The 16,706-nt window shown below is 44.9% G+C and overlaps 1 protein-coding gene across 1 annotated transcript in view; it reads left to right on the top strand.

The window, feature by feature from the left end:
• Positions 1 to 14,926, top strand: part of SCTR (secretin receptor) — a 372,442-nt gene extending 357,516 nt beyond the window's left edge. The window contains exons 12-13 of the mRNA XM_069224326.1: positions 3,232 to 3,273; positions 14,127 to 14,926. Of these exons, the coding sequence (XP_069080427.1) occupies positions 3,232 to 3,273; positions 14,127 to 14,309 (225 nt within the window). The 3' untranslated portion in view covers positions 14,310 to 14,926. The remainder of the gene's footprint in view (positions 1 to 3,231; positions 3,274 to 14,126) is intronic.
• The last annotated feature ends 1,780 nt before the right edge of the window (positions 14,927 to 16,706 follow it).

Genomic DNA, 16,706 nt, shown 5'->3' on the forward strand with positions numbered 1-16,706 from the left:
GTCTCCTGGGAGTGGTGGTAGGCTCCCATGATGGAGGAGAGGGTCTCGTGGAGAGTGGGTTCCCGTGGCCGTCCGCTCCCTGTCACACAGCAGCCCTCCCAGTTCCCCTGTGTTCCTGGGCCTCCGTCCCCTGGACTGTGTGCCCACTACCACTGCCCCCAGGTCCCTGTTGTTGGGGTGGTGGGTTAGCCTGGGTTCCCTATAGTGGTGGACACACAGCTGATTGACGTGTCCTGGGGACGGAGGTATGGGCCCGCTGGGTGGGTGCTGTGCTGGTGTTTCCAGAGGGGGGAAGGTCTGTAGTGGCCTGTGACTGTGTGAGGGGAACCGACTGTCCCGAGTTCCCCGATGGGCCGGGCTGGTCATCTAGATCCAGTTGGACAGAGCTGCTGTCATCACTGTGGGCCTCTTCTGTTGGTGGTGTGGACATGTGTGGACCCTCCTGTGTGGTGACGTTGGGTAGGGGTCCTGCAGGGGTATAAAAGGATAGTTATTACATCTGTGTGTGTCATGGTGTGCAATGGGTGGGTGACCGTGTACCCCAGTGCTTGCATTCCTGTGTGGGACCTTGTGTGATGATGGTTTAGGGGGTTGTATGGGTATGTGCAGTGGGCATGCTTTAGTGATGGGTGTCCATGCTCTGTTGTTGCATGCAGGGCTTGGTGTTGAGATGGGTGGTTTGTGCTGTTGGGACATTTGTGAGGAGTTGGAGTGATGGGGGTGAGGGTGAGGGTGGGGGTATGTGCTGGCATGCAGGTAGGGTGGGGGATGTAATAGTTAAGATTTGTTTTACCAGAGTCCATTCCTCCAGCTACTCCTGCGAGGCCCTCAGGATGCAGGATGCAGAATCGCCAAGACCTGCTCCTCCCATGTTGTTAGTTGTGGGGGAGGAGGTGGGGGTCCGCCGCCAGTCCGCTGAACCGCCAGGTGGTGTCTTGAGACCATGGAACGCACCTTCCCCCGTAGGTCGTTCCACCTCTTCCTGATGTCCTCCCGATTTCTTGGGTGCTGTCCCACTGTGTTGACCCTGTCCACTATTCTTCGCCATAGCTCCATCTTCCTTGCAATGGAGGTGTGCTGCACCTGTGATCCGAATAGCTGTGGTTCTACCCGGACAATTTCCTCCACCATGACCCTGAGCTCCTCCTCCGAGAACCTGGGGTGTCTTTGCCGTGCCATGGGGTGGTGTAGGTGATGTGTGGGGTGGAGTATGTGGTGATAAGTGTGCTGATATGTAGTGCAGTGTTGTGTGAGGTGCGTGGAGATTCTGTGGGTGATGTTGTTGTGTGCCTGTGGATGTTGTTGTTCTTGCTGGTGCTGTCTCTCTCTGGCCTTCTTTCAGAATTTTTGGTAGTAGGGGTTTGTGGGTGATGTGGGTGTGTGTTTTATATTGTATTGGGTGTTTGGGAGTGGTGTGTGTATGTGTATCAGGTGTGTGTATTTCGAATTGTCCAATGTGGTAGTGTTTTGTAAATGTGTGTGTATTTTTAGCGTGGATTCGTGTGTCGTGATAGTGTGGGCGTATTTCTGTTGGCGTGACGGTGGAGGTTTTGTTTTTGCCAGTTTATCACTGACCTTGTGTGGGTGTCTAGATTTTGACGGATTCCGAACTGTGGGTCATAATAGCTGTGGCGGAATTCCGCGTCGCGGCGGTGTGTTGGCGGTCTTCTGCACGGCAGTAAGCGGCTTTTACCGCCAATGTTGTAATGAGGGCCTTAGTCTTTGAAGTTTATATTGGATGCCTGCTTCCTTTTGAAGTGCCTTCTCCTCTGCTGTGCCCTTCCTCCAGAAAGCAGTCTGTCACAGCAGGAGGGACCCCATATCTGATAGCCCCACAATGCAGGCCATGGGAATAACTAGAGGTTCACACCTTCATGTCAGCCAGAGTGATATGTATATCAAAAGGTTACCATAGGTCCTCAGCCCTACTCATTATGATTCTCTTTTACTCCTTTCTTCTTTCTGAGATGTGCCCGGGCCCATTTCAGTGACCTTGCTCTGAACCAAACAGCACACTTATAAAGTATACTGAAGAGCTTAGCTTTCCCTTCCTCTAGTGTGTCCCACCCAGCTCACAGGAATGCAGCAATCCACAGATCTGTCTGGGGGGAATTCCTGTACTTCTGCAAGCTCCTCCAGTCAGCCCTGCATCTCCAAAAATTGACCCCCAAAATCTTCCATGTATTGTACCATTCACAGGTACACGTACACCCAGAACAAGCATATAACATGTTCATTGTATAGCATTTTATGTAGGCCCAGGTTGAGTTAAGCACACAGCAGCAGAACTTTACATGAGTGAGCCTGTAGGCCTCAATCAAGTGACACAGTCAAAAAGGCCTGCTAACTTCTATTCATCATTACACAGTATACTATGACCACCACGCTTGTGCTACTTAACTTCTTCATCACTATGGGGGTAGCCCTTTAAGTGCACCTCCCAGTCCAATAAGGCCGCAATCTGCAAGACAGGACTTTGTCAAGGGCACACACGCATGATTCGTGTTCGCCCATGGCAACAAAAATCTGCACCTGGAATCAAAACATCATTGGAGTTGATGTCGCTAAGGGCAGGGGTACATGTCCATTACAGGCCCCACAGTTGTCATCAGTGTCTGTGCTGCATTGAAGAGTCCTGGAACTGTTCTCTAACTACAGCTCTCTCACTGATTACTCTTGAAAAAGCAAAAGGACTAACTTTCGCAGGTGGGGGCTGCTCCTGCTGGAGCACAGAGATTAGCATATGTTAATATTTTGAGAACATTTTTTAAATATGTTGTTATAAAGCACTCTGATGCCTGTGGTTAATGTTCACGAATGAATAAATAAATAAACAAATAAAATTTGATACCCGAGATCCAACCTGCAGTCTATCAACTGGTTGCTGGTCAATATATTGCATGCAATATATTTCGTCATGAAAACATTGCATCAACGACATTACTAGGTAAATATATAATTACTGTTCCTAACTCCATCTTTACTTACCTCTGAAGCTGAGTCTAGGTGGAGGTAATACTACTAGCTGTATACTTCTCTTGTGATGTAGTGGTAGTGGGTGTTCTGAAGGAGATATTATTATTAGTCAGTACTGAAGACCAGGATAACCTTCCTCTGTGTTCATCTTTTTTCTTGAAAATTAATTTCAGTGACAGCAATTAACACATCTCAATTATGTTTTTTAAATAAATATCCATGGGTTTAAATTGTAAATTTTGTATTCCTTTTCAGGGATTTGTTGTGGCAGTACTCTACTGTTTTCTTAATGGCGAGGTAAGTCACCTACAGATATGTACAATTGAAACTTGTGACTATCTATGGGCTAACTTTAACACTACTAAACAGTTAACTTAAAGTAGGAACTGTATAAAATGTTTAAAATATATAGGGGCATATTAAAGAGCCTCTAGCACAATTCTAATGCCACATTAGCATCATTTTTGTATGCTAATGTGGAGTCAGAAGGCCAAAAGTGGCGTGCCATACCTACAAGGTGGTGCAATGCATGCATTGTGACACTTTGTAACCCTTTGCTCTACATTATGCCTGCACCAGGCATAATGGGCCTCATTATGACCCTGGCGGTAGAGAACCGCCAGGGCCAACGGGGGCGGGAGCACCGCCGACAGGCCGGCGGTGCTCCCTTGGGCATTCTGACCGCGGCGCTTTGGCCGCGGTCAGAAAGGGAAAACCGGCGGTCTCCCGCCGGTTTTCCACTGCCCCTAAGAATCCTCCAAGGCGGCGCAGCTCGCTGCGCCGCCGAGGGGATTCTGACAATCCTTACCGCCATCCTGTTCCTGGCGGCTCGCCCGCCAGGAACAGGATGGCGGTAAGGATTGTCGTGGGGCCCCTGGGGGCCCCTGCAGTGCCCATGCCGATGGCATGGGCACTGCAGGGGCCCCCGTAAGAGGGCCCCGCTAGTATTTCACTGTCTGCATAGCAGACAGTGAAATACGCGACGGGTGCAGTAGGACCCGTCGCACCTTCCCACTCCGCCGGCTCGATTACGAGCCGGCTTCATCGTGGGAAGGTAGTTTTCCCCTGGGCTGGCGGGCGGTCTTTTGGAGACCGCCCGCCAGCCCAGGGAAAAACTCATAATACCCTCTGCGGTCTTTTGACCGCGGAGCGGTATTATGGAGGGCTGAATTCTGAATGAGGGCCAATGTGTGCAAAGGGGGCGTTGCCCCATTGGGGGGGGGGGGGAAATTACGTGAAGAAATCGAAGAGGCTCCCATTGGTTACAGTGGGTCTCTGGGTGCTTTGCAGGACTACCGTCAACATTTTTTATGCTAATCATGCAAAGCGCCAAACTAGCGTAAAAAATTCTGATGCTAGTCCCCCAACTAATGCCATGGTGCGCCATATTTTGAATATGGCGCACACATGGTGGTGTTAGGGGCGTTCTTTTCTTAAATATGCCCCATAGAGTCTTGTTTATAAGTTTATATTTGTGCAAACAAGCGAGCCGCTCTTACTGGATTTCTGCGTCAAATGCAATGTGTTGGTTGAAAAATTTATTCTCAAAAGCGATAATTATACTTTTCCCTTCAATCTTTTTTCTATGTAGTTGTATGACCTTTTCCCTGATAGTTACATGTAGCAATAGGGAGGACCATGGCTGTCCAGTTTTCCAATGTTACTACCTGTTATCAGATCAAAATCTTAGGGGCTGATTGAAGAGCCCCTAGCGCCACGTTAGTATCACCATAGCTTCATTTTTTTTACACTAAGGCTCGCTAAAGTGGCATTTTCCCTGTGCCTTATTTACAAAGCGGCACAATGCATCCATTGCTCCACTTTGTAACCCCTTGTGCCACATTATGTCTGTGCCAGGCACAATGTATGCAATGAGGACATCCCGTTAGGGGGGCTGAAAAAATGCCACGAGGAAATCCAAGATATTTCCTTGCGCCATTTGTTGGGCACTTTTAACGCCTGCTTAGAGCAGATGTTAAAGGGGGGCATACCACTATTTATAATTGGCCACTATGTACTCTGCAGGAGTAGCACCAAATTACGCTATAGCTCCCTAACCTGTGCCATCGTGTGCCGTAATTTAAATACGCCACACATATGGTGATGGTAGGAGGGCGCTAAGGGGCGAAGGGAAAGTGGTGCTGCACTAGGTGCAGCGCCACTTTTCTTAAATCAGCCCCATAGTCTGTCGAACAGTGTCTTTTATCTGTTCCAACGTTTGACTACGTCCTGTTTTTCTAACCATCGTGGATGCCTCTCTGGGGATAGAAACCTCTTGTGGACATAGTCCTATGTTGGTCTCAATATGCTGGACTTCTGCCTCATGCGTTGACTCATCTCCAGCGGCGGCCGCCGCAAATGTCAATGAGGGAGGGGCAGGCGTGGGACGGGAATGGGGGAAACAACAAAAAATAAATTAAAGAAAACACCTTTCCTCGTTGCTTCTCTTCTTGTGAAGGGACACGAGCACAGGCTCCCCAGCAATCTTAGCACTGTTTTATGCCAAACCTAGCATGAAAGCAGCACCAGAATTGGTGTGAGAGGCTTGGACTGCCACTCAGACACATCCCTAGGGTCTGTGCAGTTTCACCTGCCCGTCTGTTCAACACAGCCAGGCTGGAGAAACCTAAGTGCTCTTGTGTATTTGGCCGGCTTGAGTCAGCCGGCCAAACACACATGTACAATTAGGTAAATTCTCCTCTTCTCCCACCTCCCATGACTCAGCCCCATTCCTCCCTGCACTGCTGGCTGAGCGAGCAGATGAAAAATAAAACAATAGTAAGCTATTGTTTTATTTTTCATCTCCTGGCTATTGGCGAGGGGGGTGACGCTTTTCTGCCATTGCGGGGGAGCCGCCCCTGCTCAGCTCATACCAAATGTTATTTACCTATCCAAAATTCACCAAACTCTGCAAATTTCACAATTTTTCACAACGCATTATAATTGTGCTCTGTGGGGGACTGGTTCATTTAGTGGGATACTAGCTCAAGCAGATACTTTCTGATGATATTACAGTTGCCATTGTGATATTCAGAATTTTACTTGGGGCTCCCCTCTGCTGAATCCCGTTTTTCTTTGCTTTTTATGGTCTCTCTCAGGTGACTATCACAAGGCTTTAGTCCGTGTGTAATGTACCTAGAATGCGACAAACTTTATATGAATGATACTTCATGCCACATGTTGTTTTGCCACTTTTAATGGAAGGTGGCAGGTCAGCAAGCATATTCCATGCTAGATGATAACATATATCTTCTGAAGTAAATACGAAGTAAAGGGTTAATATGCTGTCATAATCCAGTAAAGCAGTTGTCTTCAAAATGTTTTGCTCTGAGTTCCCCTCTGCCCTGCCCCCCCACTAAAAAAAGTAAAGGGGCATATTTATACTCCGTTTGCACCGGAATTGCGTCGTTTTTTTTTAACGCAATTTAGACGCAAAACTAACTCCATATTTATACTTTGGCGTTAGACGCGTCTAGCGCCAAAGTCCATGGAGTTAGCGTCATTTTTTAGCGTGGACACCTACTTTGCGTTAATTATATGCAAGGTAGGCGTTCCCGTCTAAAAAATCGACTCCGAGGCATGTGCGTCGGATTTATACTCCCGGGCAAAAATCACGCCCGGGAGTGGGCGGGTCAAAAAAAATGACGTACGGCCGCTTTTGCGCCGTTTTTTAGCGCCTGCAAAAGGCAGGCGTTAAGGGACCTGTGGGCTCTGAAGGAGCCCAGAGGTGCCCTCCCATGCCCCCAGGGACACCCCCTGTCACCCTTGCCCACCCCAGGAGGACACCCAAGGCTGGAGGGACCCATCCCAGGGACATTAAGGTAAGTTCAGGTAAGTATTTTTATTTTATTTTTTTGTGGCATAGGGGGGCCTGATTTTTGCCCCCCTACATGCCACTATGCCCAATGACCATGCCCAGGGGACATAAGTCCCCTGGGCATGGCCATTGGGCAAGGGGGCATGACTCCTGTCTTTGCTAAGACAGGAGTCATTTCTATGGGGGTTGGGAGTCGTAAAAAATGGCGCAAATCGGGTTGAGGCGAAAAAATTGCCTCAACCTGACTTGCCCCATTTCTTGACTCCCAAGCCCCATATCCCCCTACGCCGGCGCTGCCTGGTGTACGTCGTTTTTTTTAACGCACACCAGACGGCGCCGGCGGCTAACGCCGGCTAACGTCATTCAATAAATACGGCGCCCACATGGCGCTTCAGAATGGCGTTAGCCGGCGCTAATTTTTTTTACGCAAAACTGCGTTGGCGCAGTTTTGCGTCAAAAAGTATAAATATGGGCCAAAATGTTTTGAAGTCGGGTCCCCTCTTCAAAAGTTTAACGCAATTATTAGGGGAGGAGAAGGGCTGACCACAGTGGACAGAGCCACTGGTTGGGGCAATGTAGCATTATAAATAATACACAAGTCACTACTCCCCAGTGTGCCAACCAGGATTCAATGCTGTGAATCTCTGGTCGCACAGAGACAACAGCACTGATCACATTAGCTAACTGAGGGTTCGTCATGTAAAAGAGTACATTTCCCATTGATCAGTTTAGCTTCCATTTATTTTTCATTCGAGGTGTGTGTATGTTTTTTATATGCAGTTACCAGAAAGTGAAAAAATAATACTATTAGATTTTTTTCTTTTCAGTCACATCTTTCACACTGTCACCCCACTCCCCGACCCTGCCCAAGGTCACTCAGGATCATAGTTCCACACCTTTCCGTGCACTTCAACCTCTGCATAAAATTGAAGTCAGCCTGGAAATACACCGAATAAACAAACTTGCGCTTCCAGGCCATCTTCATTCTCTGGAAATGCAGGCATGGACCACCAGGTGGTCACCCTCCACAGTTTAAAGAAGTCTGCAGTAAAGGCAGCAAAACATAATCCCACAACATAGCTTAAGATGGGCAGCGTCGTTAAACTTGTAATAGAATTTAAGGAGTCATTAGGTTATCTAAAGCAATTTGACGTTATTATATTTTGAAACAAATACTACTTGTTCTGTAAAAATATATCTTTCCACATACTTTGCTTGTTATGAAAGTTCTGCACTGGTGGTCTAGCCAAAGCTCTGTAATGTTCCCAGAGGACATTTTTTGCTATTTCACTACATTTCTGAATTAAATCCTGCTGTGAAGGGATGAATGTTTCCGTTTGACAGAACAACTCCTGTTTAACAACATTGTTCTTGAAGTTAACCAGTGGTGACGGGTGATCTTTGAAAGTGGTGGGACATAATAAGTGCCCCAAATTCCAGCAAGTGTGAGGGGTTACATTGTGCATTTTTAAGCACAGTTTTTCACAGAAATTTGCCTATAAGCCATAGCTTCTGAAAGGGCACCCATGAAATATTCAAGAACTTTCATGATGTGGTAGGCCAATGCAGCGTAATGCTTCACAGAAATGTACCCATTTTTTAGACGTGCAATGGATTTTCTCCTGTATGCCTGTAATTACCTTCATTATGCCACGTTTAACATTTTGTCGTGGGTGCCGCCATATGAAGGAGATGCTTTATAAAGCCAAGAGTTACCTACAGTATGCCAGTGCCAAAATATTGCCATTGCTGACATCCATATATCATAGAGAACCCGTTTGTTAAAAAACGATACCCAGTATGCCAGGGCCAGCATTTTGCCACAGGTGTTACATATTCCAAGAATTACCTGTAGCGTACCAGCATTTTGAAAATAGGATTCTCTATGTAAAGAATTACCTCCATTATGTCAGTGCCAGCATTTGGCCATGGGTGGCCCTTATGCCAAGAATTCTGTTCAGTATGCCAGTGTCAGCATTTTGCCATGGGGTTGCATAAATGCCAAGAATAACATCTAGTGTGCCAGCGTGCAAGTGCCAGCATTTTGCCAAGGGGTCCCCTTATGCCAAGAATAATGCCCAGTATGCCAGCATTTTGCTGTTCGTCCCCATGAGCCAATAATTATCTCCAGTACCCTTGGGCCACCAGCACTACTGTGAGGGTAGTCCTTGCCAATGCTTAATGAATTACCTCCAAGAGAAACGGGGGAGCGCAAGATGCCAACGTTAATATGTATCATACAAAAGAAAATTGTTTGGACGTCTCACCACTTACACTTTGTTATTGAATTCAGCTGGCTTTAACTGAGTAGTGGGTCGTCCAAACAAATTTCTTTTTTCTGGTGCATACTAACTTCTGGAGAAAAGTGTTGCATCCTGTGCTTCACCTTTTTTCTTTTTTCTTTAAGCGTCTATGTCAGCCCTAGAGCGGCACGGATTAAAGGGCACCCCCTGCTTTTTCTAGTAATAAATGACTGTCAACGTGGCAGTCATTTTTAAATCCAGCAGAGATGTACCTTCACCAGGACAACGGAGTAATTTACTTTGTTTCCGTATAGGAGGAACGGGCCATCTGCCAGGAAATATTTGCCCCCAAAGTTGTTCTGCTTTTCAGTGGTTCAACTCAATGCTCCATGTTTGTCAAGGAAGTTGTGAGGATGGAGTACAGAAACCAGGACGACACTTTTACATGCATGTCCCATATACAAGAGAGTGAGAGTGAGAGAGAAAGAGAGAGAAATAGAGAGAGAGAGAGAGAGAGAGAGAGAGAGAGAGAGAGAGAGAGAGAGAGAGAGAGAGAGAGAGAGAGAGAAAAAACAGAGTGAACCAAGGTATTGAAATCAGTTACTGAACATGCAAGTTCCTTCACTGAAATACTAATCAAATGGTGTTCTTTACATAATTTCAAGGCCGGCACCACTGATTTTTTAACTTCCTCTGGTTCTGGTCTGTGCAGGCGTTAAAAGTGCCAAAAAAAATGGCACAAGGAAATCTCTTAGATTTCCTTGCACCATTATTTTGGCCCCCCCTAACGGGGGAAAGCCCCCTTTGCATACATTAGGCCTGGTGCTGGTATAATATAGCGCAAAGGGTTGCTGTTACAAACTGCACTTGACTTCTCACCTCTGGATACAGGGTTGGCGAATACACCTGGTCTTCTACAGGTTCTGGATAATCCCAGATAGGGGCGACCCTTTCTAGTAGCCACGGTGCCGCTTGACAGGAAACGCCAAAGCAGACCGTACCTTCCATATGGAGTCCCAGAGGGAAAAAAAAACAAACACTGGGGCAAAACCTCAAACCGGAACTCCTGAAGAGAAGAAGAAAAAACAGGACTTGACAACAGGAACAAAAATAGACAAAAACATTCCAAGGCAAAAAGCAGGACCGAAGAACAGGAGCGAAGAGCACAACCAAAAGGAAGTGTTTGCAAGGCAAGGTAGAGCAAGACTGACTGGCTTATATACTTAAAAAAGGGGAAGTGACATCACAGGAAAGGGAAAGAACACCATCTTGAATTGGGAAAAACCCATAGACAAGAATAGGAAAAAGAAAGCAGTATATAAGAAAAGAGAGCTTGCTGGGAATACAAACAGGAAGAAGACAAGATGGACACAAGCATGGACATGAAGAAGACAAAGGCAAGAAGGAAAAAGATCAGAGAAAAACCACCTCCAACAGAAAAGAAGAAAAAATGTCTACAGGTAAGGGTAACGCGACCGGGAGCGTAATACGCACTTCCCAGGACGTGCTACCAAACAACGCGGGGAACAGAGCTCCGAGTGCCTGCAGCGCGTTCCTGCCGCAAAGGCAGAGAGAGAGGCGCTGCATCAAGGCGCGGCGTTACAGTTGCATGCATTGCGCCACTTTGTAAATACGGCACAACATTTTTGGTCTTTGAACCCCACATTTGCGTCAAAATATGACACTAATGTGGCTTTCAAATTGAGGTAGGGACTCCTAAATATGTCCCTTGATATTTCCTAAATGCATAGTTGTGTGTGCGAGACAACAACAAATTGCACTGTAGAAATGCACTTTATTTTTAATCCCCTACACTCCTGTGGGTGTTCTATTCCACTTTCCACCCTGGAAGGGAATTTACTCCAGCTATTATCTAGAGTAAATCTCAAACCATTTCCAACATGGAAAGGGTTGAAGTGGATTTTGGAAATGCCAACAGACTCACAAGGCTTGTGGAATTAAAAAGTCTCATGGAAAACCACACCATCATCCATCCACTTACAACCCCTTGAAAGGAATTAACTACTGCATAGTTTCAATCAACCATAAGATACAATTATTCAGTAGTTAAATCAATTGTGTCCATCAAGTATTCATTTGTGAGAACCTGACAGGGGTAAATTTAACCATTTTTGGTCTTTGGCTTAGACTTCAGGCCATAAATTGCTTTGTGAATCGGGCCTCAAAGGTTGTCAAGCAAATGCGAAAGAACAGGGTTACCAAAAAATATCTTCTGCGGCTGACTATTGCTGGAATTAATTCTTGCTTTGAGGAAGCTTTTCTTTTCTTAGCTCTTCACTGTGAGCTCCCAGCGGCTAATTTTAAAACATAAGATCATCTGTCTGCAACCACCATAAAAGACTTACGCCTGATTTAGATCTAAGCAGATGGGTTACTCCGTCACAATTGTGACAGATATCCTGTCTGCCAAAATATAAATTTCATTAAATCCTATGGGATATATATTTCGGCTGACGGGATACTCATCAATGTTGTGAGGGAGTAACCCGTCCACGAGATCTAAATCAGGCCCTTTGCCATGAAAGGATCATTGGCTACATAACCCAACATTCAGGCTGTGGAAATACCTTGACCAGACTTGTGCTTTTCCTTAAATCCAAGACTTTATCAGCAACAAGAAGAGCACAGCTGATTCAAATCCACATCAGTCATCACTTGCAATGTGCTCTTTTTTTAACGAAATGAACTCCAAAAACTATACTATGTGTTAAGATAATTTTCATCTGAAAAATCAAGAAATTACCTCTGGATCCATTAAGCAAAGATAAATAGGGACAATGAGAAATCATCTGATCAGTCTGTAGTGTTACTGGACATTCTGCAATTTGAGATTGTATAATAAATGTTTATTATTGGGCTCTTAATCCTAAACCCTAATATACAGTTGTATTAATCCTTATACTGATTGCTTCAGTTCGAATGCTTGACATTTTTGTGGTATCTGGGCAATACATTTATTTGTTTATATCGTTCTTGGTCTTCACCTTAGGCTATTTTTCTTTAAGTGTCTTGCATTTTGCTTCTCTTTTCCTGCATAACCTCAACATTGCTTCCTTGAGTAAACCCTGTGTTTGGCCGAGTTCCCTTAAGGAGAACCAACGGTATCATGACTTTGGCTCTCCTCTATCTGCATATAGCTGGATTTGCTTGTTGTTGAAATTCCAGTAAATCAGATGAAGCCTTAAAGTTCCTGTCCACTTCTGTCCTGCCAATGACTGCCTTACATTTCCTGAGTTTCCCCCTTCGTTTAACATCATTGTGGTGTGTATTATACTTTTCATGATATTTTGGACACAGTCTCTTCAGTTTCACGGACAGTGGTACCAGATCCTACTTTCCTCTTTTTAGATACCTCTCTCAGTCCATGCCTTATCACAGTGACCATTTTTATGCCTTGAGTGTAATACCAATATCAATGTAATCTGAGTTTTTCTTCTAACATTTTTAACCCACAGTAACACAACTACAAGAATGCCCTACACTCCAACTGAAGAGCATGGAGCTCCAGCTCAGTGTGCTTTAAAAAATGTAGTAAGTTCTCCTGGGGTCATGGGTTTAAAGACCTAGGAGACTCATGGCCTGATTTAGAGTTTGGCGGACTAGTTACTCCATCAAAAACGTGATGGACATCCCATCCGCTGTATTACAATGTCCACATGATATAATGCAATCGTAATACGACGGACGGGATAGCCGTCACGTTTGTGACAGAGTGATCCCATCTGCCAAACCCTAAATCAGGCCCTTAGTGCTTTTTTACTGTTGTTGGAGAGCTGCTGCACCCTCTGCGCACCTCATAACATAAAAAAATAAAATAGAATTGTGTCCCTGCCTCTTCTAAAGCATCACTGGCAAGCCAATATGCTATTTTAAAAATGCCCTAAGGCATTTTGGGGCAATCCTTCCTAGGAGCAGTGAATAGTAAATGACTCCTTCCCCAGATTTGTTTTATTATATTGAGTTTTCCGGTGCCCACCCGAGACACCCAGATACTTCACAAATTTAATGCATGAAAAAATATGCATTACAAAAGTGTCTGAATAGGTTCTGTGGCCCCTTCTGTTTTATGGAAGTTTCTCTGGAACACAAAAAGTGGGTGTTTTCCCTAGTTCGCCCTTGTTCTTTATTTTCAGGAGCAAATTTTCAGACTGGTTAGGCCAACCAAACAGGGAAAAATATCCTAAACGCTCCACTTTAGCTGCCTGTACTTGAGGTACGGAAATATAATCTCCAAGTATGACATGGATAAGACCATTATGCTCTTTTTCTCCAAGCTATGCCTCTCCTGGGGTGGCATATGTTTTTGGCGCATTCCCAGGTTTACAAATTCTTGTAAATCCGGGAATGCGTCAAACTCCATGGATGTTGGGTGGGAACAAAAACACCTATGAAAACGCCTCCCTGGCGCAGAGTAATGTAATGCAGTGATTTGCGCTGCGTTACATTATTCGAGATTTATGATGCCACACTGTGTAGTGCAAGAGCGAATCAAACCAGGCCATAAATATGGCCCATACTCTCTGTTCTTCCAAGTCATACATTGGGACTCATAGCTGTTAGTTTAATAGCAACATAGTTGAATTTTCATAGATGTGTGCAATGCTTAGTTTGAGACCGAGGTGGAGGACACCAGCACACATTTTGAGGGATGGGTGGTTATTTTTCATATTCAGAGCTTAACCCAGAACATGAGAAAAAAGGGCAGCAAAAGGAGAAAGAAGAAAGAAAAGAATACAAAAACAGAGAAAAGGCAGGGTTAGAAATGAACCTGCACATGTGAGAAAAACAGACAGAAAGAGTAGGGCGGTGGAAGAAAGACGCACGAGGCAGAGGGAAGACCATAGGCCCGATTCAGGAAGTCTGCTACTTTCAGGATTTCGCAAAGATTTCCAGGAATACACATGTAAAGCTGTGCCAAGTTGTTAAATCGCCACGAATTACATAATGTACAATATGCAGAAAGGAAAACTGTGGAATCTTACTTAAAATGAAATCAAAGCATATGGCCTTTCGGAAAAATTATTTTGCACAGGTACCTAATATCAGACAATACGTTTTTTATTCTCCAGGTTCAATTTGAAATTCAGAGAAAATGGAAACAGTGGCATTTGAAGAAGCATTTCCAGGCACGCCAGCAGAAACACTCGTCATCCAGTAATGGAGGAAGCACTTCGACTCAACTCGTACCTTTGAGCAAGTCTAGTCCAATGGATCAAAGACAGACAGGGCCGCAAAATACCAGCGTCATTTAAAAGAACTGTTACAGGCGAGCCCTTGAAAACTCACCACCAGACATTGGAGAGAACTATTCCAATCGTGAATGAAATAGTGTTGGGCTCACCTGTTTGAAAAAAAGACGGCCTGTTTCTAAGAGTGGTGCCATGTGGGGATGTAGCATTTCCGTGTAAATGTATATTATTACGTCTTGCCCCTTGTGCATACTATATACACGTGTGTAGATGAATTATTGTGTGCACCAAACCTATGATCTGTAATAAAAAAAGTAGTGTAAGGGGTTCAAATTCTTCGTAGCACTCAGCCCTTGAAGTTGGAGCCGGCAACCTTTGTCAATGGTTCGTAATGCACCACCTTTCCTCAGCACTGTGACACTGCAAATGGATTACTCTTCCAGAATTGGTACTTCTGACATAGTTGAGTCCTGTGAATAACAATGTAATATGTGCCCTGGTGCTTATGTGATAGTCAATTTCTTCAATTTGCACCTGACCCGATTGTGTATATGTTAGACGTATTGTATTAAAGTTCAATCTATATAGTTTAGTTCGTAAATCATTATGAAATTTACAGCATGAAAACATTTATGAGATGATTACATATAGGTAGCCACATTAAAATCATATTTTCTTTGACAGCACAATTTGCAAACGTGGATTATACTTTACTGTTGAGTGCTTTATCATAACATATGAAAGTTCCGTTTATAAATCACTTTCATTCCTGTCAGAAACATAGCTCATTCATTTTATAAAGCGTCACCCCACACAACACACTGCACTACCATTGTCCTTTCAAAGAGGCTGATGGTTAAGAAGCAACAAGCAACTTGCCCGAATTTAAGAAGGGCCTAGCGTCATATATCACCAAGTTAGCATCATTTTTTTAATGCTAATGTGGCGATATTACACAAAAAAGACGCACTATGGGCCATATTTATACTTTTTGATGCAACCCAGCGCCAGCGCTGGTCTGCATCAAAATATTTACCGCCGGCTAACACCATTCCAACGCACCAGGTGGGCGCCTTATTTATGGATTGACAGTAGCCAGCGCTGCAGGCTGGTTAGAGTAAAAAAAAATGACTCTAACCGGGCAACGCAGGAGTAAGGAAGAATGAGGGTTGTTCGTCAAAAAATGGTGCAAGTCAGGTTAGAGTAATAAATCATGGCTCTAACCGGACTTGCGCCATTTTTTGACACACAACCCCATTGAAATGATTCCTGTCTTAGCAAAGACAGGAGTCATGCCCCCCTGCCCAATGGCCAAGCCCAGGGGGACTTCTGTCCCCTGGGCATGGCCACTGGGCACAGTGGCATGTAAGGGGGGCCAAGTTAGGCCCCCCATGCCACATAAAAAAAAAAAACTTACCTATACTTACCTGGGATGGGTCCGCCCATCCATGGTTGTCCTCCAGGGGTGGGCTAGGGTGGCAGGGGGTGTCCCTGGGGGCATGGAAGGGTACCTGTGGTCTGCTTCCATGGTCAGAGACCATGGAAATTAGCCCACAGGTCCCTTAACGCCTGCCCTCACCCAGGCGTTACAAAACGGCGCAAATCAGGCTCGGCGCCATTTTTTAAGGCCCTCCCCCTTCTGTGCGTCAAAATGACGCGGGAGTATAAATAAAGCGCACAGGCCTTAAAGTCATTTATTGGACAGGAATGCCTACCTTGCATGTCATTAAAGCAAGACGGTTTCACGCATCCAGAAAATGACACACACTGCTGAATTTTGACATTCGCGGGGTCTGGCGTCAAAGTATAAATATGGTGTTAGGTTTGCACCAAATTGCGTCAAAAATTTTGAGTCTCACTCCAAACTAAACCAAAGGGTCTGGTTCACTAATTTATTAATAATATGTTTCAGCACCTACTCCGAAGTACTCAATAGGACATCTGTGGATGACTTGCAGTGTGGACTTTGAAACAGAGGATTCAAGAACTATGGTATCTGAATTAGAGGTGGACAACCAAGCAAAATCGTGAAAAAGAGCCAAGTCAGGGGTCTGGTTCGGCTATAAGAGCCAAAGCACTAGCCATCCAAAGATACAGCATGTAAATGATGTAGTAAACGTCACGCAAAACATGATAAAGACTCTTAAAATTAAAAATAGTACATTAATGACTATCAAAATGTGAACTGGTAAGGTTTTGCATTGCATCCATACTGAACTGAATTACGACTTGGTACTCTGGCTTGTCAAGGAAAGTATTACACAGCGAAGTACAGTGGTTTGCCTAGGATCACACAATTTGGGAAAGTGATGAAGCCACGAGCTGAGCTGAAGCTTTTCTAGTTACACATAGTACAATTCTATTACTGAACGAATTTGCCGTTTTCTTTCCCTTTTAGAATCAAAGGACAAGATTTTGTAATTAAATGGAACAGTACATCAATCACCAGTGGTTTAATCC

The sequence above is a fragment of the Pleurodeles waltl genome, chromosome 3_1 (assembly GCF_031143425.1).
Source record: "Pleurodeles waltl isolate 20211129_DDA chromosome 3_1, aPleWal1.hap1.20221129, whole genome shotgun sequence".
NCBI lineage: Eukaryota > Metazoa > Chordata > Amphibia > Caudata > Salamandridae > Pleurodeles > Pleurodeles waltl.